This window comes from Polypterus senegalus, chromosome 6 (assembly GCF_016835505.1).
Source record: "Polypterus senegalus isolate Bchr_013 chromosome 6, ASM1683550v1, whole genome shotgun sequence".
Classification (NCBI taxonomy): Eukaryota; Metazoa; Chordata; class Cladistia; order Polypteriformes; family Polypteridae; genus Polypterus; species Polypterus senegalus.
The window spans coordinates 84039421-84064503 of NC_053159.1; the positions used below are offsets into that span (position 1 = coordinate 84039421).

The 25083-nt window shown below is 33.5% G+C and overlaps 1 protein-coding gene across 7 annotated transcripts in view; it reads right to left on the reverse strand.

The window, feature by feature from the left end:
• hdac4 (histone deacetylase 4) overlaps positions 1 to 25083 on the reverse strand; it is a 532842-nt gene that overhangs the window by 148989 nt on the left and 358770 nt on the right. For all 7 annotated transcript variants that reach the window (XM_039756441.1, XM_039756439.1, XM_039756440.1 and 4 more), the window contains 2 exons: positions 19753 to 19874; positions 901 to 1029 (listed from right to left, as the gene is read on the reverse strand). In XM_039756441.1, the coding sequence (XP_039612375.1) occupies positions 901 to 1029; positions 19753 to 19874 (251 nt within the window). The remainder of the gene's footprint in view (positions 1 to 900; positions 1030 to 19752; positions 19875 to 25083) is intronic.

Consider the following 25083-nt stretch of genomic DNA (forward strand, 5'->3'; position numbering starts at 1 on the left):
TGTGCACGAAGTCGGTGGGGATTAGCCGAGCCTTTTTTATCAGCACATTTAGTGAGGCTCTGGTAATTCTAGTGTTAAGGGGTTTCCTGTGAATTTTTTTTCTTAAAGCTGACTTTTTTAGTATGAAATCCACACTTAATAATTATAATCATTTTTAACTTTTATAAAGTAATGTGCTAATATTCACAAAATGTAAGTTGCATATTGTAAAATATGTAAATAATAAAAGTGCAGACATTTAAAGATGATTCACAAAACAAAAAAACTAAGACACTAAATCATTTACCAAAGAATGGCTATTGTCTTTTTTCTTACTCTTTCCTCTTGTATGCTATAGCTAAAAGTACCTTTAATTATTTCTGTTCTTTTCATTAGTATGCGCAAACGTAATGGCACAAGGAGCCAACAGTCTTAAAAGATGCTAAAAGATGGTGATTCACAGTTATATCAAAAAATGTAAATTTAAGCCATATGATGGTGACTGACAGAAAAGCAACCAGTGAAACTTTCCAAAACGTTTTGTCATTTAAGAAAATAAGAGAAAGTATGATATAATACATAATTTATTAATACTATGGTAATATTGAACCTCTGAGGGTAAACAGACATATGAATTAGGCAAAAAAAATAATTTTCAAAGATGTATCAATTCACAACATCATTTAAAACTCCTACTAAAACCAGAACAGAGACATAAACATTTAACCACAGAATTAACCAGTCCCAATTCCCAAAAAAGCACTGCAACGTATTTGTATGGATTTTATTTTAGTATGGAATAATAACAAAGTTTATAAGCATCTGGTAACAAATACAACCATTGACCAGTGAAATATTTTAGATTTAAAGAGAAACCGCTAGGTGCTAGAATTAGTTGTCACTCAGTTCAAGATCACCTACCTGCTACATCCAAAGGTCGTTTTTTTGCAGTTATAATGGGTCCATCTTTTCTTCGTAACAAAGGGCTACTCCTTCTTTCTGTCACTTTCTGTTTAAGCCGGGAACGCAACTTTAGGTTGGGTTCCGATGCTGAGAGAAATTGGGACAAAAAGTTATAACAGTTTCATTATAAAAAGGTGACAATAATTACAATATAAAAATTAAAAACTAATGAAAAAGCGTAGTTTAATTTAAGGACATAACTAAATAATGAAGTGCGCAAATTAATTATTAGAATTTACTCCTGCAATAAGAAATCTAAATCTTTTTCTGTCCCAGGGTACATATTCCTAAAAATAGTTAGATCAACAAAAAAAGTGTTTAGCAACACATTGTCCAATGATTCCATCTTTCACAGTGACATTAATTTACATTAAAATAATAACATTATTTTTTTGTTTAAAGCTTTACTTTCATAATTAAAGTATGACAGCACAATGGAGTAAAAGTAAGTTCAGACTGAAATTTTTATTACTGTACATTTAAGTAACATCTTTATCCAAACCAATTTATAAGAACAATATTATTACAATGTCTTCCATATATATTTCTTTTACAGTCTGAGCAGAGCAATGTCTGTTATACTGTTTATCACACAAGGTTAAATTTATCAAACTGTAGAATTGAAACAGTGTGTACTTTTTTCAAATCAATGTCTTAACCAACAATATATAAAATGAATAAAATGAATGCTTCTATAATAAGAGCTCTGAAGGTCTGTATGCTATTGTTTTTTAATATTACGTGCACCTTTTTATAAGTACTAATTATAGATTGAATGTGAAACTTAAAGAAAATTACATTAGGTTTAAGATGTCATAATGTAACAAACTGTGTTGACTTTAAGATGTTAGTGACTTTTGTTTTTTAATCGAAATGCTCAAAATGGTCTAACATTAAAAAAGCTATTGTTGAAAACAGACAGTGATAAATCTAACTCTTGTATGAAGATAATGCCATATGTCAATGTTGTTGAGTTACCAGGCAGTATTTAATAAAAAAAAAAACATTTTGAAGATGGGGCCTCGAGTGCTACAAATCAGCTTTTGGAAGCATTTGTCTTACTGGCAGCATTCACAAAAACAATTAAAACAACCACAGGGGCCGGCTGGACCAATGCCCCCATCAAGCCTGGCAAACTTGTTTCTAATTATTCCACTGACTCGATCCTTTCATGTATACAGTTTACATTGGGAATTAATCTGTTTTTGTGAAATTTTCTGCTTTGATGGTCTGTGTTTACTCTAAACACAAAGCACAGAGAGAGACTCCTAAATAAGTCACTGCCAAAATAAATTAACCAAAACATGATGCTGGTATCAAAAGTCAGAACCTAATTGTACCCAAACCTACCCAACACCCTATTTCCTAAGAAAACTAAATACCATTCCCAGTATCTGGTACAAAGAAACCACTGTTTAGCTCTTTTAACTGTCAAACTAAATGGAATAGCTTTGCTTCTCACTTTCACTTTGAAAAACCTTTCCAGTCACTCAACATCTCGTATTTACCACTTCATTGACCAGTCTTACTGTTTTTTGTTTTAACATTACCCATACAGAAGAGTAAAAAGAGAAGAAAAATATAAAACAATGCTTCCACAGTAAAGGGCATTTAAGGGTGAAAGAGGGAGGTCAACAGCAGGAAGTGTGTGTAGGCTGCACACATATCACATAAAAAAAAAAAATTTGCAGTCCAAACTAGCTAGCCATGTTTGAAGTGGGCTTTGGCATACATGGAAATTGCCAGTGTTTGTAAGACTTTGTTGTTTCCATCTTTAACAAAAAAGGTTTAAGATTGCCAGAGTGAGTCTTTAGAAACCAAGCCTGCAGTCATTTTTTATATGCCAGAAAGTATCTTAGGATGAAACTAAATTGTGCTAACATGTTCAAAGACATTATTCAAAGATATTTCTTAGTGCTTCCAAATAGATATTCATAGCACAATGCTGTCCAGAAGTGGGATGCATCTTGAAGACAGCAAAACTTCCTTTTTAAAACTCTTCCCCTAACCATTAAGGCTTTATGCTTTCATACTGGCTTGTCAGTCTACCTGCTAATACATTGTACTGTAAGAGATCTCCACATGGTGATCACATAACAAAAAAATAAATACAACAATTATACAATAACAAAAATATTTTTAAGCAACTTTCAGCCTGAGGCGATTTAACTTGAAAAAATACTGAATAATTAATACTCATTTTCAAGGTCTCATTAGTACTAGGGTGTTGTACCGTGTTAGCCATTATGAATGCAGTGAAAAGTCAAACAAAATGACACCTTTTATTGGCTAACTAAAAAGATTACAATATGCAAGCTTTCGAGGCAACTCAGGCACCTTCTTCAGGCAAGATGTAATCAAGGTCTCATTAGTAGATGTTCAGACTGTTTCATGTCATTGTTACTGTTGTTTTTTCCTGTTATTAATTATCAGAAACACACTGTAGAATATCCTGATTAATGATGTTTATATTTGGATTTTTTAAAAAATTGTTGATGGCAATAGTCCCTTTAACTAGCTTTATGGGCCTATTGTTACACAATAAATCATTTCTTCTTGCTGCTGTTAAAAATGTTGCTATGCACATACCAATGTCTGCACTCTATATCAATAACAACCCATGGCAGCATTAAACTAGACAACCTAAAGTAAAATAGAAATAAAATAAAGTATCAGCTGAGTTACCATTCATTTTATCTTTTTGTTAGGAATTCTGAATTAAGTTTAGACTTTGGTATTATGTTCCACATACTTAATGACAGCTCTTTTGGCTTATCCTAAAAGCAACCCATCTTTATTTCTGCTGCCCAAACCCCTCACAAGTCAATGTGAAAAAAAATGCATTAAATGATGAAAAATTGAGAATTCTTCAATTTTGCATTGCAATTGCATTCATATATGTATTATTTGTACTAGTCATTTCTCATCAGTTATGGAAATGTTGTAGAATATTGAAATGAACAGTTCTAATCAATTGAACAAATTTTTGTATAGAACTATTTGCTTAGCACTGTTTCAGAGAATTTGCAATATTCTGCAAATATGATACAAAAATAGTGAATTGCTAAACATGGGAACATTCAAATATATGCTCACTTAAAATACATTAAACAAACAGTAAAACTGAGCAAACTGTTCTCTGAAATAATGTTTTAAATATCACAAAAGGAAGATATGTCAATATTATATAGTACAGCCACATTTCTTCAATAAGCATGTTGGATTATTACCAAAAAACTGAAAAATCTTTAACATCTTAAAACATAAGTTTTAATAAAATCAAGGATTTTTTTGTTTTAATACAATGCTGTAAATCTTTATAGCTGACAAATTTCTGAAAAGAAAACAAGTATTTCTGAGAGGTCAAAATATACTAATTAGTTGGCATATTAACTAAAGTGGAGAAACTGAGCATGGCATTATGACATTAAGGTTAAGATTCAGAAGTAAACTGAAATAATGACAAATTATATGACTCTTCCAGTGGCTCAGAGATAAAAATGCCCTGTTGGCAACTGAGTAAACCAGATTTGATCCTTCTGCTAGTCATTTATTAAAGAAATGGGGGAAGACAGACTAAATTATTTAGCACCAGGACCCAGAATGCCATCAATGTACATCAGGCTCTTTTTAATCATCACAATACAGATCAGCTTAGCATTCAAGTTAAATGTTGAGTCCTTTCTGGACTGCTTTTGAAGCATTTATTATTCCCATTTGTTTGACTGTTTTGTCACTAGAAACAAAACAGAACAATGAATGACAATATGGTTAAACTATTTGTGATTTTTTGTCTTGAATTATAAAATGGAAAAAAAAAATTCTAGTGAGAAACAGGATCACAAGTGCTGAAAATAATTTTAAATACCAGTGTATATTCAAATTAAAACTTTATAAACTGTCGAACTTTTAACTACACTGTTGACAATTTCTTTACTAGTTTATATAATTTTAATTTTCTAAGCTTCTAATTGAATCTGTGGAAAGACTATGTACAGCCTGAGAAGCAAGGTGAGTAAATAATTTAAAATATTATTCAAATGAATTGAAAAGAAAAAAAAAAACTATCAGAATTTCAAATTAGTTCAGTCTTTTACCATCACAAGCTGGCAAGACGCAAAACATATTTTTTTCTTGTATCATTTGTCATTCAAAGAATAAGGATCACAGTTACAGTCCACTGTCATGTGATATCATTCATAAACTTTTTATACCCTGTTCCTTGACTTTTAAAAATATGCTAATATGCTTTGATGGATTAAAAAAAAGGAAAATATATAACATGATATGATAATTAGGCAAGATGAAAATTAGAAGTCAAGTCATATAATCTATAAGCAAACCAGTAATGTTTTGCATACACAACCACATATTCTTATCCAACTTGTACAGTAGAAAAATGAAATCCCGGTCTTAACTTTCTGTAGGCTTTTGTCCCAACCAATTTCTTATTTAACCGTTGATAGTGGCATTAACTTAGTTTCTTTTTTAATTAAACTGCTTGCTGTAGACTTCTGATAGCAGTCTCAGCATTAATAATAATACCTCTAAAAAATTTACTATACCTAAATTTGTGATTTTTCCACATTTTTCTTTTTTGTTCAGAATGTTTGTATGTTTAATTTTACTAACTAAAAGGCAACTGACCATAAGTAATTTTCATCAGTATGGGTCTTTATCATTATTCAGCTTTAATAAAACAATTACTAAAGAGTAAAAAAACTTAAAGGACTGAAAGGTTGTAATTCTCCCAAGTCTATTCTGTTGATTTTCCCAGAAATGTACAAATTTCTGACATAACAGAATTGTAACAGATTAGAAACAGCAAAAGGTACTTTCCACAAAGAAACATGATTTGCTTTACATACACAACATACTACAGTACATATATAATACAAATAAATGCATGTACTGCTTGCAACAAAATATTTTCAATTTTCTTGTCCAAATAACGACATAAATAAATGACTGGATAATAAAAATCATTACTGCAGCAACATATCCTTCTACTTAGAATATTTCACTTAAAACAATTTTATAGAATAGAATCTAATTCACTTGGTACCTTATACATCATTAGGTTTCACAAAGGTGGTTTTATGTATTTTAAATTGCCTTTTAACCAAGACTACATTTTTTATATTCCTAATAGCACAGATTTCTGCATACTACATTTTACCATATACAAGGTAAGCAACAGATGTAATATTTTCTTTGCTGTACTTTGTCTTATTTTGCCATAAGCCTCTACCATTTCCTGCCTTTCTTTGACCTCCTCTTTGCATTAGGCTGAACGCTGCTGATTTGTTCTTTCTAATCTTGACTTTAAAGAAAACTAAACATACTGTATATTTACACAATTAAGCAATGACACAAATTTCAATCAAGTTATACATTTTTAAAACTTTTCTCTGCTTGAAAATAACAAAACTGGCAAACAGAGATTTCACTATTTCTTGAATTATATTATCTGAAAAAGGGACCAGAAAACCTTTAAAATATGCAAACAGATTATAGGTTTTTTGTAATCACGCTGAAAAAGCTAAAAAAACTGTAAAAATATGTCATTAACTCATTTGTCTCCCTGTACTCACAATAATTGCATATGGGGATTAAAGAAAGAGTATTAAAATGTATACAGTGTTGTTAGACTTCGTTCAGTGCTGTAAAGATTTCAGATCAGGCCTCTTTTTCATATAACCAAAACAGGGAAGCCAAAATGCAAGTGTGGGCCTATTGAAAGTTTTAATTATTGTGAAAGTCTATAGGTCCAGATGTTACTGATGCCTTGTGAGACTACACTAGCTGACATTGCAAGTATTTGTGCAAAGGTTGTTTTATTAGAAGCATCAGCTTACTTTTATTATAGTTACCCTTTCAGAAACATTTAGTTGTATGGTGTGGATTCAAGTGGTGCACTGCTTAGCCTTTCTGGGTGACTTTTTCTTGACAACAGATTGAAAAATAAAGAGAATAACCTACTAATTACAGTTACATTTTTACTCGAGATAAAGAGCATGTTAAATGAAATACTTCATGGGGAAAATGTCTTTTAAAGCCACATGCCTAAGTATGTACAATATCTGGTAATACAAGACAGAAAGAGAACATCTGCATTCAGATACTGTCACTTGAATACATATAATTTTTTATTAGAACTATTTAATGACTATTTTAAATTAATGATCAAACCACTTCATGCTGCTGTGTGCTACAAAACACCAAGCATATAAAACACCTCATTTGTTTCACTTACATTTATTATGTCTGTGGTAACAACAAAAATTCTCACCTATAAAGCATTTGTCAATGAAGGCTTTACCATACAGTATCAGAGTGTTACGTTAACATACAGCACTGTCTTAAATGACTTCATGTGATTATCAGCAAATGCTTTGTGTGAACATGTAAATAACATTATATTTTATGTAACTTTTTTCAACCTGCTTAATCCAATTCAGGGTTACAAGGAGCTTAACCTAGCTGTACTGCACATAATGCAGGAAATGGATTATTTTATTGTGTTAGCTCACAATTGGCCAGCTTATGTGCAAACCAACTTTCCACACCTAGGTTTTTCTGGAAACACCAATTCAACTAATTTGCATGTATTTTGTGATATGGAAGGTAAGCCTACAAAGAAAGAGGGAGAATTCCAAAGTCCACATGAACAACAGTAATTTTTATCTATACTAATAAAAGGCAAAGCCCTCACTGACTGACTCACTCACTGACTCATCATTAATTCTCCAACTCCCTGTGTAGGTAGAAGGCTGAAATTTGGCAGGCTCATTCCTTACAGCTTACTTACAAAAGTTAGGCAGGTTTCATTTCGAAATTCTACGCGTAACTGTCATAAATGGAACCTACTTATGTACATACAGTATATACCGGCCATAGCCTGCAGCTCGGTCGCCGAGTGAGGCGGAGTTGCGTCCCTCATTGTCATGCCTCCCACATAATTGAGTGCCTGTCCATATAAGGCCGTCCGTCAGCAGCAATCCAATAGAGCGGCTCATGTGAACTGACTGTGAACGCAGTACGCAGACAAAAAGCAACAGCTCCAAAGAGCGCTGAACAAAAACGCATTACACAATTGAGAAGGCAGCAAAAGAATATGAAGCAAGTGACGCATACAAGCATATTCATAAGTGCAGTTAATGTGGAAACAAAGCACGGTGTAAACCGTGAGTTTAAATTAAGTTTATAGACATGCTCCCGCTGCCGTTTGTCATGCCAATGACGAATACAATATTCGCGAGATACAAGCTTAATGAGAAGACACGAGGTATAAACGAGACTTTGGATCACTTCGTAATGGAATTAAAAGTGCTGTAGCGAGAAACCTTTAAGTGCCGGGTCTTAGCTAACATTAAATAAAGCTGTGGACATCGCAAGATCACACAAGAGAGCGGCTCACATGAACTGAATGTGAATGCAGTACGAGTGATCAGTTCGATGAATGAAACCTGCTCAAAAAACACATTACACAATTGAGAAGGCAGCAAAAGAATATGAAGCGAGTGACACATATAAGCATATTCATGAGTGCAGCTACTTCGGAAACAAAGCATGGTGTAAACCTAAAGTTTAAATTAAGTTCATAGACAGGCTGCCGCTGGCGTTTGTCATGCCCACGACGAATACGATATTTGCGAGATACAAGTTTAATGCAAATATGCAGGATTTAAACGAGACTTTTGATCATTTTGTAACAGACTTAAAATTGCTGTAACGGAGTTTAAATTGCTGGTATGCCAGGTCTGAGCTGACATTAAATAAAGCCGTGGACATCGCGAGATCGCACGAGATAGCACAAGCACAGCTGAGAAGCTTCGATGCATGTACTCCGAGCGGCTCACGTGAACTGACTTTGCAGGACTGGGAAAGGTTCAATTAAGTTCATAGACACACTACCGCTAAATATTCGCAGGCAAATCCACAACTTAATATCGGGAATGCCTGTTAAACATCTTAGATTCACGAGTACCGATTTGGGTAGTGAACACTTCGATGAAAATATATATGTGTATATATATATATATATATATATATATATATGTACAGTATATGTATATGTATATGTCTATACTAATAAAAGGCAAAGCCCTCACTCACTCACTCATTCACTGACTCATCACTAATTCTCCAACTTCCCATGTAGGTAGAAGGCTGAAATTTGGCAGGCTCGTTCCTTACAGCTTACTTACAAAAGCTGGGCAGGTTTCATTTCGAAATTCTATGCGTAATGGTCATAACTGGAACCTATTTTTCTACATATACTGCAATGGACTTCAGCTCGATGCCCGTGGGGGGCGGAGTTGCATTTGACATCATCACGCCTCCCACGTAATCACATGAAATGACTCTGAACGTAGTACGTAGAAAACAAGGAAGAGGTCCAAAGAGCGTTGAACAGAAAACACCATTTCACAACTGAGAAGGCAGCAAAAGATTAAGAAGCGAGTGATGCATACAAGCATAATCATACGTGCAGCTACTGCGGAAACAAAGCACGGTGTGAACCGTAAGTTTAAATTAAGTTTATAGACACACTCCCGCTGCCGTTTGTCATGCCTACGACGAATGTGGTATTCGCGAGATACAAGTTTAATGAAAAGACACGAGGTATAACCAAGACTTTGGCTCACTTTGTAACGGAGTTAAAATTGCTGTAGCAAGAAACTTTTAAGTGCCGTGTCTTAGCTAACATTAAATAAACCTGTTGACATGGTGAGATCGCACGAGCACAGCTGAGAAGCTTCGATGCATGTACTGCATAACGCGTGAAAAAAAAATAACGCATTTAATCACACTTTGCATTCCAAGCAAAGGGGAACTTTTGTCAGTGCATGATTTCCTGGTACATCGATTACATTGATGCACACATCAGAGCTACAAAAATGTTAGAGTCGGAATAAAGCGCGTTCCTAAGACTGATCGAAGGCAAATTTCATTTCAAAAGACTACCTGACAGAAGCCTTGATAAAAGCTTGGTTTTGTACAAACTGTCCAAATACGAACCTGATTGAAAGAAATTATAATCAAATCCTTGATGACAGCAACACTCATAACGGTCACAAAACTATTACATTCACAATCATGTTACGTTATTTTTAAAATGTTTCCTTTTCTTAGCACAAGCACAGCTGTGAAGCTTCGATGCATGTACTCCATAACGCGTTAAAAAAAAATAACGCATTTAATCACACTTTCAATTCTAAGCAAAGGGGAACTTTTGTCAATGCATGATTTCCTGGTACATCGATTACATTGATGCACACATCAGAGCTACAAAAATGTTACAGTCAGAATAAAGCGCGTTCCTATGACTGATCGGAGGAAATTTTCATTTCAAAAGACTACCCAACGGAAGCCTTGATAAAAGCATGGTTTTGTGCACACTGAAAAGCAAGCAAAATTAGATACATTACAGAAAGCGGACTTTATGGCTCTTACTGGGGATCCTTGGACTTCCGTGACCGTTAGTAATTCTAATTACATCTAATTACAAAATGTTCAATGGTCACACTGTTTTAGCCTAATGTACAAAATAATTTTGGCTAAGGTTACTCAGAGTTTAAAGGTGAAGCTGGTCAAATTACCTTTTATGTTTCTGCCTTATTTTTTTAAGAAGAAAAACTGCACTTTATGTTAAAATTTTTGTTATTATTATTTAAAGACAATACCATTCTGAAAATGTACTTAAAGTACTTAAAATACCACTTTATTTTTAAGTCTGCCCAATTTTAGCCAGGGATGATATTTTTGTTTCTGTTTTGAATTTAAATGCAGTTTAAAAGCATTTTTTTTTTCAGAAATTAAAAGAGCTTGAGTTTACAATATTCATGTCCATGTCTATTATTTGATTCTGTCGGCCACTAAAACCCTTTTAAATTAAAACAAAACATTTGCGATTTGGGGCAAATTTACGTGTGCGATTACATACGATTAATCAAGATTAATTATTAAACAGCCTCTAATTAATTAGATTAATTTTTTTAATCGAGTTCCACCCCTAATATATATATGTAGATTTGTATATATATATATATATATATATATATATGTAGATTTGTATATATATATATATATATATATATATGTGTGTATATACAGTATATATGTAGATATGTGTATGTATATACTGAATATGTGTGTGTGTGTGTATATATATGTGTATGTATATGTATATGTATATATATGTACATGTATATGTATATATATATATACAGTGGTGTGAAAAACTATTTGCCCCCTTCCTGATTTCTTATTCTTTTGGATGTTTGTCACACAAAATGTTTCTGATCATCAAACACATTTAACCATTAGTCAAATATAACACAAGTAAACACAAAATGCAGTTTTTAAATGATGGTTTTTATTATTTAGGGAGAAAAAAAATCCAAACCTACATGGCCCTGTGTGAAAAAGTAATTTCTCCCTGAACCTAATAACTGGTTGGGCCACCCTTAGCAGCAATAACTGCAATCAAGCGTTTGCGATAACTTGCAATGAGTCTTCTACAGCGCTCTAGAGGAATTTTGGCCCACTCATCTTTGCAGAATTGTTGTAATTCAGCTTTATTTGAGGGATTTCTAGCATGAACCGCCTTTTTAAGGTCATGCTATAGCATCTCAATTGGATTCAGGTCAGGACTTTGACTAGGCCACTCCAAAGTCTTCATTTTGTTTTTCTTCAGCCATTTAGAGGTGGATTTGCTGGTGTGTTTTGGGTCATTGTCCTGTTGTAGCACCCAAGATCGCTTCAGCTTGAGTTGATGAACAGATGGCCGGACATTCTCCTTCAGGATTTTTTGGTAGACAGTAGGATTCATGGTTCCATCTATCACAGCAAGCCTTCCAGGTCCTGAAGCAGCAAAACAACCCCAGACCATCACACTACCACCACCATATTTTACTGTTGGTATGATGTTCTTTTTCTGAAATGCCGTGTTCCTTTTACGCCAGATGTAACGGGACATTTGCCTTCCAAAAAGTTCAACTTTTGTCTCATCAGTACACAAGGTATTTTCCCAAAAGTCTTGGCAATCATTGAGATGTTTCTTAGCAAAATTGAGACAAGCCCTAATGTTCTTTTTACTTAACAGTGGTTTGCGTCTTGGAAATCTGCCATGCAGGCCGTTTTTGCCCAGTCTCTTTCTTATGGTGGAGTCGTGAACACTGACCTTAATTGAGGCAAGTGAGGCCTGCAGTTCTTTAGACGCTGTCCTGGGGTCCTTTGTGACCTCTCGGATAAGTCGTCTCTGCGCTCTTGGGGTAATTTTGGTCGGCCAGCCACTCCTGGGAAGGTTCACCACTGTTCCATGTTTTTGCCATTTGTGGATAATGGCTCTCACTGTGGTTCGCTGGAGTCCCAAAGCTTTAGAAATGGCTTTATAACCTTTACCAGACTGATAGATCTCAATTACTTCTGTTCTCATTTGTTCCTGAATTTCTTTGGATCTTGGCATGATGCCTAGCTTTTGAGGTGCTTTTGGTCTACTTCTCTGTGTCAGGCAGCTCCTATTTAAGTGATTTCTTGATTGAAACAGGTGTGGCAGTAATCAGGCCTGGGGTTGCTACGAAATTGAACTCAGGTGTGATACACCACAGTTAGGTTATTTTTTAACAAGGGGGCAATTACTTTTTCACACATGGCCATGTAGGTTTGGATTTTTTTTCTCCCTAAATAATAAAAACCATCATTTAAAAACTGCATTTTGTGTTTACTTGTGTTATATTTGACTAATGGTTAAATGTGTTTGATGATTAGAAACATTTTGTGTGACAAACATCCAAAAGAATAAGAAGTCAGGAAGGGGGCAAATAGTTTTTCACACCACTGTATATGTATGTGTGTAAATATATATGTATATATTTGTATATGTGTATATATATGTATATATGTATGTATACAGTATGTATATATGTGTATATATATGTTTATATGTGTGTGTGTGTATATATATATATATATATATATGTATATGCCAGCAACACTCATGACAATGACAACATAATTACATTGTTAATCATGTTACGTTATTATTAAAACGTTTGTTTTTCTTTTTCATTACTTCTTTAACACACTACTTCTCCTTCTGCAAGCGGGTATTTTGTTAGTACTGTATATATATATATATATATATATATATATATATATATATATATATATATATATATATGTGTATGTAGATATGTATATATATATGTATGTGTGTGTATGTATGTGTATATGTATATATATGTGGATGTCTGTGTGTATATATATATATATATATATATATATATGAGAGCAACACTCATAACAGTGACAAAACAATTACATTGTCAATCATGTTGCGTTATTTTTAAAATGTTTCCTTTTCTTTTTCATTACTTCTTTAACACACTACTTCTCTCCTGCGAAGCGCGGGTATTTTGCTAGTATTATATATACACAAGTTTGTTTTTGAAAGATCCTAATTCACTACAGTATCAAATAATTAAAAATGATCGCATTGCATTTTGTTGTGTGGCAATGCATTTTTAGGAAGTGTTTTCTATTGACAGATTAACCATCTCCAAAATTTGAAGAAAAAGAACAATTTAACACCATGCTCTGACTGTCATAAATTACACTACAACCATCCCAGAAGTAATTTACATAAAGTATTAAATCACCTAAGACTATAATCTCTTAGATAAACATTTATTATGGTAAAAAAAATTTGCACACTTATCCACAAAATCTGACTCACCACACGTTTTGCTATCTTTGAATACAGAAAAAGCTTTTGTTGGAGTCAAATATGATTATATATTTACTACACTGCACAGATTTGGGTTTTGCCCCAGTATATGGACTAAACTAATAAATTAGAACAAGGTACTCGACAACAGTGTGGCATGATTCAGTGATATTCATTCAAAGAGCAATCCTCTGTGAATGTTTGTGTGGTCTGATTCAGGGACATTTGATCAAGAACGGGGGTTTCCATGTGAAACTGCAAACAGAAGCATGGCGTAACACAAATACATTCAATTGAAGAACGGTCCCATGTGAAGGTTCGCACACTCAGTGACATTCAATCAAAGGTGGATGAGGGTCCTCATGTGAAACTATGAGCAGACACCAGTATAATGGTACTTGACTGGTACAGTAAGACATTGAAACTGGAAGAGAACTACTCAGAAAACTAATATAGGGAGAACGTGCAGCAGACAGCTCCCAGATATGGTAAATTAACCCATGAAGCTTGAAGTGTAAAACTGCATACCACGATACTTCAATTATACTAAGTAGTATTTACAAATCATGTATAGCATTGTGTTTTTCAGTCAGTACATCATTCTCAAAAGAGTGAAAACTGTGACTCAAAGTCTTCTGTTCCTTTTCTAGGATATATTTTTGAAGAATATGTTTTCCTAAAAAAACTTCATATTGCACATGAACCAAAACACTATTTATTTCCTGACTTTTACACAGCTATACAGTGGTAATGAGTATTTCATTGTATGTGGCTTGACATAGTTGGGATCTTTGATAAAAACATATTCACTCAGCTGCGACACACAACTCACCTCAACATATATTTGTGCAAATTGCAAAATTTATAATGAAACATAGCAGACATGAAACATATGATTTAACTGTAAAAATATCATTATTGATTTTGATTGACTTGTGGGTTTATTGCAACTTTGAAAGTTACATTTGCGGGTACTGCTGAAAAGATCATAAATAACTGGATTAGACTGATTTTTCAAACTAGAAGTTTTCTTTAATTAGTAACACACGTGTCTTTAATCATTCAATCAGTCATTCAGCCTATTTAAATGTAGAAAAGTAGTCACTCTGTTGTTTGGTGTCATTGTGTGTCCCACACTAACCATGAACTAGAGAAAGCAAAGAAGTGTATGAAGAAGAATATGAGAAAGAAATTTATAGACACGTACATTAAAGGCAAAAGCTATAAGACCATATCCATGTACTGCAGCCAACTTTTCTGGACATGACAGCAAGAGAAAAATCAACCCCAGAATGGGCAGAAAGATAAAAAAAAAAGTCATACTGGATTTTGCTAAAATGCATACTGACAGGCCGCAATGCTTCTGGGAGAATGTCCTTTGGAAAGATGAGACAAAACTGGAGCTTTTTGGCAAGCCACAGATCACCATATATATTGTGAAACATGGAAGAGGTGTAGTTATGTTTTGGGACTGCTTTGCTATGTCTGGCCTTGAGTCTGTGCAGGGAACAATGGAATCTCAAAACTATCAAGACATTCTGGTGTGAAACATACTGCCATACTGAGAAAGCTCTGTCTCAGTCACAGTTCATGGATCCCCCAACTGGATAATAACCCAAAACACACTGCTAAAAGCATCCAAGATTGACCAAGAACAAACACTAAGCATTCTGAAGTGGACTTTACAAGCCCTGATTTGAATTCTATTGAACATCTATGGAAAAAACTGGAACATGCAGTCTGGAGATGACACATTTCAAACCTGACACAGCTGAAGCAGCTTGCTCAGGAAGAGTGGGACAAACTATCTGTTTAAAGGTGCAGAAGTCTCACTAAGAGGTACAGGAATTGCTTGTTTGCAGTGATTGACTCTAAAGGTTTGGTACCAACAACTCTGTCGACACCAAACTCTGTCATTCAGTTGAACTGTTTTTTATTGATGTGGTAAAACATTTTGTGTTGCACTTTTAATACCTGTGCTCATATCCATCACCATTAATTTTACTTCATTTTTCAAAAATGATTTACAATTGATATTTACAAATAAAGTAACTAGATTTTTAAAATGTAGAATATTTTATAAAGATTGTTTTGCATATTAAGCATATCATTAAAGTATACTGTAATTCTTTGAACTAAAGCAGAATTCTTTCAATTGAATATTAAATTGTTTAGTTGAGGATACCCGTCTTTACTGAAAGAGCTGTGGGAACAAACTACAGAGACAGGTAGTTGAAGCAGAAACCTCTTTAAGAAGAGTCTAAATAAGATATTGAGACAGCTTAGCTATTAGCTAAACAAACGAGTTCAATGGACTTAATAGCTCCTCTCATTTGTTACATTTCTTATTAATATATATTAATAAGAATAAAAAAGTGTTTATTCAATAAAGGTTTAATTAAAATTAATGCAGATGATATGTTATTACACCTTCACAGCACACAATAAACAGAATTTTTTGTAACTTGTTAGTAATCACTTGATGAGCAGCACTATCTACAATGGTTTTGAAATGTGTAAGATAAAGGTAAATTTTTGCTTTAAAACCAAATTTTGGGACCTGAAAAAGAAAAATAAGTGAAAATATGGGTCTCTAAAAACTTTAATAGTGCTTTCAAAATGAAGAAATATGATTTCAGTTGAAAAAGATGATGTTGCAGTATATGTGCTATTAAAGAAAACTAAAGAAAACATTTTATTTAGTGAGGTGCTTTACTGCTAAGTGAACCTTCATCTCAACAAGCTAGGCTTTTCATTTTCAGTGAACCTTCAGAAACTTTAAAGTTTGAATCACAATGGGGAGTAAACTATAGCCATAATGCAACAAGCCTGTTTTACAAATAAAGGTAAATATCCTGACTTTTAAATTCTGCCTGAATGCACAAGCCCCAAGAAGAAAAAGTAACTATATACTAATGTAAACTTATTGTTGCTACATGTGTATTAAAACACAAATTCATCTGTTTGGAAAGCACCTACAGAGAATATGTTTCTGTTTAAAGTGCTTCAAAATCAACATAGCTTTAAATAAGGAGTACTTGATTTTGATATAGTGCATGCAATACTGAAGAAAGAATCATAAAAATGATAAACAAACAAAGGTAATGTCAATTACAGATTTATGGAGATAAAGCAAAGGCAGCACAGGCGATAGCTCAACTAGTTTAGAGCATTCTAAGCCACAGCTTCAAAACTCATTAAATGTTAGGATTTTTGCCAACCTACTTTTCTTGCAAATGAAAGCTTATTACTGAAAAAATCTGAAGAAGAGAATAATTGAAATAGTTCTGCAAATTCACAGTTTTTAAGTATAATATGTAAAGCTTTGAATATCTCAAGTAATTAATGAATAAATTATTAAAATATAGCAAACAAAAGAAACTTGATTTTGTGTAACACCACTTCAAACACAAATATTTAATTAATTAATTAGACTTACTCACACAGCTATAGTGCAGACTGCTGCAGTCACCAGGATTAATTCAAGCAAGAAAATATTATATTCCAGACTGAACACTGGAACATCTACTTAACATATAATGTAATATAAAAAATCTTTCATTTTAATAATTTAATAGGTCTTGGTGTTTTCCTCATTGAGTTAGAAAATCAATTTGACGCTCATGTAAAAATGTTTTCCTGATTTCTGCCAAATTTGGTAACCATAATATTTATAGGTAGCTTTGTAAATGTCTGTGATAGATAGATAGATAGATAGATAGATAGATAGATAGATAGATAGATAGATAGATAGATAGATAGATAGATAGATAGATACTTTATTAATCCCAAGGGGAAATTCACATAATCCAGCAGCAGTATACTGATACAAAAAAACAATATTAAATTAAATAGTAATAAAAATGCATGTAAAAGCAGACAATAACTTTGAGTAATGTTAGCATTTACTCCTCCAGATGGAATTGGAATTGAAGAGTCGCATAGTGTGGGAGATGGTCAAGTTACAGTGGAGAGTTCAACCTTTGCCTCTCTGGAAAGTATGCTTAAATAATGAATGCTTTTTAACTTTTTCCATTAACAAATCATGTGTAGAAAGCAGACAAGAATAAAGCTTCAGCAATTATCAGACTTTGATCTAATCAGATTATTGTTGTGCATGAAGGCTGCAATATCTATCTGAGAAAACTGGGACAAACACTGGATACTGATTAAGTCAATGTCACATGAAGTGACTTTTTTGTCTTAGAATATGTCAGATTTGCTGAGTGCAGTCTCTGATTTTGTTACTGACATGACTGAAACATGACTAAAAATCGCTGCCCATGTCACTTTTACTGACTGAGACTCGATTTTCCAGCAAGACAAACTTATCCATTTTTCTGACAGTCAGTAGTGTGCTGCCTGACCGGGCCTGCGCTATACAAAGGATTAACAGCTACCACGAGTTTAGCAGCAATCTTGGCCCGTTATTTCTTTTTTCTGTTAAAACATAACACACAGAACATCAGACAGAAGAGCATCTCTTCTGTTTTTGAAGTTCACAGCTCCTATGCTGACTGACGAAGCTGGCACTGCTCAAAGGGTTAATAGCTGTGGTTCGTTCAGCTTTTAGTAAATAAATCATGAGGCATCACACATACAAGCTTTTCTACTTGCTCCTTATGCATTCTATACATTCACTGGTTGTCAGTTCTTATGCACACAAATAGGGTTCTTCCAGAAACAACTGTTAAGGAATTTTTTTACTGACGTATTTTAGACATGGGCCTTGTACATGACAGCAGATACTCATTGGTAACTACTGTGGAAATCATGAGCTCTCTAAAAAAATGTCCACAAGATGATTAACACTAGTGCCATGCCTCACATTGCATTGGAACATCTAAAAATTGGACTGAACATGATACTGCACAGCCAGACAACACTGTCATTAATAGTGGAACTCTTTCAAATATTAAAGAGTGTCTGATGCATCAGCATTATTATTTATATTGGCCAATAATGGCTATAAATCAAACAATAAAAATTCAGGTTTGCATGGATTATTTTGAAGCAAATATTGCAGAGAGTTCCCCATTATGAAGGCTTCTGTATATTTACAACCAAAAAAAATCTTTATTTTATATAGTTTCTTACTGAAGCAAGAAGATATTTAGAATAACTGTTGGTAATATTTTATTTTTACATTTGGAGCACAGTTTGGAGTTGACACTGGGAACTGAAAAGTCAACACACTACATTACATAGTCACCAAAATCATGCAGAGATGTTAGTATTTTAAATGTACTACTGTTTTACAAAAGTGGTTATAAAAAAAACCCTGTCTCCAAAAATGTACAGATTTTCAAACAAAGATACATTTTTATGTTATACTGAAAAGTACAGTAATATAAAGGAGCCATTTTAGACACGGTCCTGGTCTCCTGTGTTCATCTTACTCAATTCTGATTAAGGCGGAGTACCTCATTAGAGTTTCAGGCATGAAGCAGCACAAGCAAAAAAAAAGGTGTTGCTCCTCTTAATACAGAAGCATGATCAAGAGCTAGAAGCTGAGAGATAAAGGCAGGGTAGGATATTGAATCCATCAACATTTTTTTCAGGGTAAATCAGAATTTGTTCCTGGATGCAGTTTGTGTGTAGAGTATATAATTTATTTGAGGCTTGTATATACACTTATAAATAATTTGCCTGTTAAAAAGTTGAAAGATGACTCCCAGCCTGCTACTTTCCCCAACAAGGAGAAGAATAGCATGGGAAATGCAACCTCCTAAATTGCACAGTCACTCTACTTTTGCAAATGCTATATGCAAATGCTATAAGATGGGTTTTTAGTCACTAAGGGCGGCACAGGATAGAGACTGCACCTAATCTACAATCTTTTGACTAAAGCTGCTATTTTAAATTAATCAAGTAGCAACAATTAAAAGTAATGTAAAAGTTATTGAATAAAACCGGGTCTGGATTTGAAGGCATAAAAATTTTTAACTGAATTAAACAAACATCACAAAGAAAAAAGCAATTTAGTAAGGACAAATATTGCTCTACATATTAAATAACACTGGAAATTACATTGTAAAAATGTACATAGATATCTGACAAAAGTAACTGTTAAGTACCTGTTTTTCGTAGTGGGAAATCATCCTTTGCATCATACATTCCCAAAACAGGATGATTGAAAGCTGTTGAGATTCCAGTTTGAGGAGGAGAGCTCTGATCCAAAGAGCTGTGCTGAGTTTTCCTAAATTTTAAGAACAATAAAGAGGTTAAGGGAAAAAGGATGAGAGAAAGTAAATTACAGTGGTGCAATTAAATATCCATCAACTAATTTATAAAAATACATACAAAGTGATATCTGAACTAGCTTCTAACATCAGTTTCACACATTGTCTAGCTGACAGACACACATTTATGGTGAAGCATTAAACAAACTTCCCAAGTAAGCAATGCGGAAATATTACTAGCAAAGAAAGTACAAATTATTTGGTGAAAATTGTGTTGTTTTCAGGTAATCTTATTTTTACTGAAAACATCAATAATAGGTTAAATTCATACTGTATGCTTAGCAACATGTTAGCCATGGATTGAGTAAACAATCAGTACATACATAAATTCTCAATACTGCTTAATCCAGGTGTCAAGTCAAGGAAAAAAAAAGGATTACTGCCAGTACAAGTTATAAATCAAAAAAAAATTAAATAAAAGTATTTAAAGATATTTCACATGTAAAAGTATTTTAGGAGCTTAACAATTATATTTCAGTATGTCCACCCAGTGTCAGGATGCTACTCGTGTAAAACATCAATAAGTTTATTTTGTGTTTTATGTCATATAGATTAACAGTAAACTTTAGATACTTTTCCAACAAAAAATGTAAACATATACAAACCCACAAAGACAACTTACTCCTTCAATCTATTTTAAACAGGTTTTTGATCAAAATCAACCATATCTTGTTACTGGTCCACTGTACAAGTAGAGAGTAGACTGAGGAAGCTGCTCTATATGCTTGAGCTCTGAAGAATCATGATAATTTTTAACTAATAAGCATCAATAGTTAATGCAGCTGCCTCATGGAACAAGCATCCAAGGTTGGAACTCCACATTTTGTTGTGGTCTGTATGGCATTTGCACTTTTTATTTTTTAAAGTATTGTTCAAAAATTGGCAACAACTTGCAGAGTTTGGTTCCTGCCTTGCACCTGATGTTGCCACAACAGGCTTTTGTTTCCAGAGACCTTAAATTGAATTAGGCAGGTGTGAGAACATTATGTTAATATAAATTTAACAAAATGAATGCAACTGTTACAATTTAACACTGATCTTACAATAACTAGTAATCGTGCCTGCAACCAAATCAACATCACTGCTTGATTTTACATGTGGGATGTGCAGCAAAGAAGAGAAAGTATACTAATAATAAAAAAGTGTAATTGTTCTTCAAAAATGATGCATTGAGGGAAGGACATAGTGATGACGAACAACAAATGACTGTAGTTGGCTGCTCTGCGTGTAATGGATTGAGTATCGCTACTAGGCCTGGTCCTACTTACTAATATGAACTGAATGTATTGCATGGACAAGAAAATAAATTAACTAAGCAAGCACTTATATGAACAAACTAATAATGCAATAAATTGTTAAACTATGAACTACAGACTACTCTGTATCAAATTCAGTTAGCACTTAAAGAAAATACCTCTGAAATCTTAGTCACATGACACTATACTTGAAAACACCAATCTTTACCTGCTTAAAACCATCTTAACCTAAAGTATTCATTAGAAAAAGGCATTTGAAAACCTCCTCTAATGTTCAGCATTCATTCCTAACTGTGTGTGAGAATGACCTGTCTTTTCAGAGAGGGGATTCAATGCACTTCAACTACCAAGTATAAAGCCTGCTTTACAAATAAGCAGATGCAAGGAAAAGGTATACATTCATTCATAATTAGTGTTTTAACCACTCTGACTAGGAGTACGGCTTAGTATATAATCAAGAGAAATGGGAAAAAATACATTATACTACAGTACTTTATAAACATTAACTCTGTACTTAAAAAATGTGAATTTTTGAAGAATGATGTGATATGATTACAACAAAATCTTAAATTAAAAAAAAAAAAAAACCAAAAAGCATTGACAAAGCTAAAGAAAGTGATAGAAAAATAAAACAACGAACAAATGACATACAACTAAAATATTTTACTGGTCAGTACCGCAGGTGGTAAAAAAATGGTGATACAGTACAACAGTGGCTCTTTAAGTGTGTTAAATACTTGCAAAATTTTAAAGCATACATATGCTTATTGTTGGCTCAAATAAATCCCTAATTTAACTGCCTATGTCACAGTATGAGCATTATGTTGTCAAATTATATTATTCATCCCATCTTTAAAGAAATTGCAGTTTCTTTTTGCTTTGTTCCTATATATGATATATATGTTGCACTCTGCTTGCATCATTGCAAAATACTATAACAACCATCAAGATGGAAAACAAAGGGCATCACACATGGGAAATCAGTCCTTCCTTTATTTAACATTATTAATTGTGTTGTTTCACCATTACATTTCATAACTTTTCCAATAAACAACTTCTCTGCCCCCAACAAAATTGTTATTTGAGTTCTTTTTGGGAAAGCTGTTTTTGAATCACTCTTTATAATCCTCTTTTCCTTGAAAATGGTCATTTACTTACTAATAAAGATGCTTTCATCTTGAAGGCTGATCACTTTCACTATAGTAGTATGTGAAATAACGAGTTATCTTGAATATTAGGAAATGGGAGACCAACATTAAAAAGTTCAAATTAAAAAAAAAAAATAATTGTGTGACTTTCAAAGTTCTTGAAAATCTAAACTTCACTAATGAATGCAGTTTATGTAAAACACTGGAGCTATGCATGGTATATAGTGTACATCCATACAGGAAATTTCTGCCATTTCTGCAGTATAGAGATTGGATGAGGCCATATTGCGATTTCAATTTTAAATTAATTAATTGTGCAGTTTTCGTATACTATACAAATAAGCTGATTTAGACCATATTTAGCATAGACAGAGGAAGAGTATCATTTATGTAGTGTTGATGTCCATGTATAATTTCTATAGTAGATAGCAGAAGGTTAGGGAAGTTACCAGGTCTGTTTTTAGCAAAGTCTCTAACTTGCATATAATAAACGTTTTGAAGAAAAGTTATATTTAAAGCATAGTTATTCAAAGCATACAGTATTGTTAATATCCAGATCCATGAACGTCCCAGTAATGAGCATTCACCATATATTAAATATGGTATGCTTAAAGGATGGTGTAGATAAATAAAGATGCAACTGATAGTCACATCTTAGCTTTCAATTGCCTCAATTGGTACCATATTTTAAATGAGTGTTGAACCACTAGATTTCTCCTCGGCTAAGAATAACTAATGGTACAACTGGATATGCAAGCCACAGTGGCTAATCAAATATCCGAAAATGACTACTGAATATACAACATTTAAATATGGTTGCAGATTAGCAATGTCAGTAATAAGGAAGCAAATGTGTGTTAAACCACAAATTACATATAAGAATCAATGTAAAACAGTTATTCATCACATTACAAATATGGCTGCAATAATTAATGATTTAAAATGAGCTTAGCTTACTGCTTTTTACAGCATTTTAAAGTTCTTCTTTTCAATAAAAGCAGAATATCTGACAACCCTACTATGTCTTATTGCTCCTCATATTAGGAATAAATAGGAAGGATTTTGTGCTTTCTTTCTAATTTTCGAGCTAATGTGCTCAGAACAGGGGTACCCACACTTTTTCGGCTTGCGAGCTACTTTTAAAATGACCAGGTCAAAATGATCTACCTACATTAAAATTATATTATATATATATATATATATATATATATATATATATATATATATATATATATATATATATATACACACACACACACACACACACATATAAATACACACACATACATACTGAGTATACTTTATACATAAAATGTATGTTGTCGTACCTTGCATAACTGGATAACCTTTATGGCACAATAACAATTCAATGCATTTATGGTCACTACAGTGTTTGGATTTAATAATCTACATATGGGAAAAGGCTGACTCGCATAAATAAGTAAAGCCGAATAATGCAGGCAGGAAGCTTTTGAAGTCAACCGAGTAAAAAATAACAGCTGTCCGATTAACTGCGATTTTAGTTCCCTCTCCATTCTCTTTCTCAGATCGCTTTTTGGAAGGAAGGACTTCAGTTTCTTAGGTTTTATGAACAGTTCGAAAATGCCTTTCCACATTTTCCTTCTTTGGAATAGCAATGATAGATTGACAGATCAGACAAACGCACTTCGATTGTGACATTGTGAGAAAAAAATCCTCTTCCAATTCCACATCCAGCCCATACCCTCCCCAAACAATTTTTTTTTAAATCCCTTCTTTAGTCGATATAAATTGGAAAGCTAACTAGATTACAGCCGGAGTTTTGCAGTAGCTTGCGTGTTTGATCGTGAGTGCAGGATGACCAGTGTGTTAGAAGAGAAGAGATCTCAGACTGGCCGCCCTGTATGTCAATCAAGTGGCAAATGCCATAGGGAGGATATATGATAGATTAACGTTTAAAAACATTTTTTTTGAATGCAACGGGAACTACCTCGACTCCCTTTGCGATCTACCGGTCGATTGTGATCGACGCATTGGGCACCCCTGGCTTAGAACATATACAAGAAAGAGTTAAACTAGCATTTTCACTTATGTATGCCTTGAGATTAACTGGCAGCCAATCCAGGGCTGACTTCTTACATCTAATGTTACACCAGCTTTCCACAGTCCTGAACTGGAGAAGACGGCTTGAAAAAGAACCGATGATATATTTGCTAACATTTTATTCAACTCTTGCAAAGCATTAAGACATGAGCGACGCTTCAACTACATTTACCTTATAAAGGCTTTTTATGTTTTGTTCATTTTTGAATTGTGATTGTCCTTGTTTTTTGTTTTTAAAAATACTGAGCTTAAACTTTTCTTTTCTTGTCTGCATAGCTTTACTGCAATACACTACAACCCAACTAATCACTGGCTTCACCTGACAGATGAAGGGGGATGGAGACAAATACATGTTGACAGTCAGCTAGTCACCTATGACCCATACACTGAAAGTGGAAAGACAGGAAAAAAAGAACTTGGCTGGAGGAAGAACTTGACTGTTTGCTGATTGATTCACTATAAGGATAATATTTCTTGGAACATGGGAGGTGCTACCCTGGCACAACAAACAGTGCTTTGAATTTTATTTGTAATGTTCATTGTTGGTCTGACCACAATACATTTTCTCAAAACTTAGCTTGTTTAGTCTTCTTGGTTGTTTTACTGTTAGCCCAGTTTATTTTATTCATCTTTATTCTCATCTTGTACTAACCAGAAACACATTTCATTTACTTAACTTT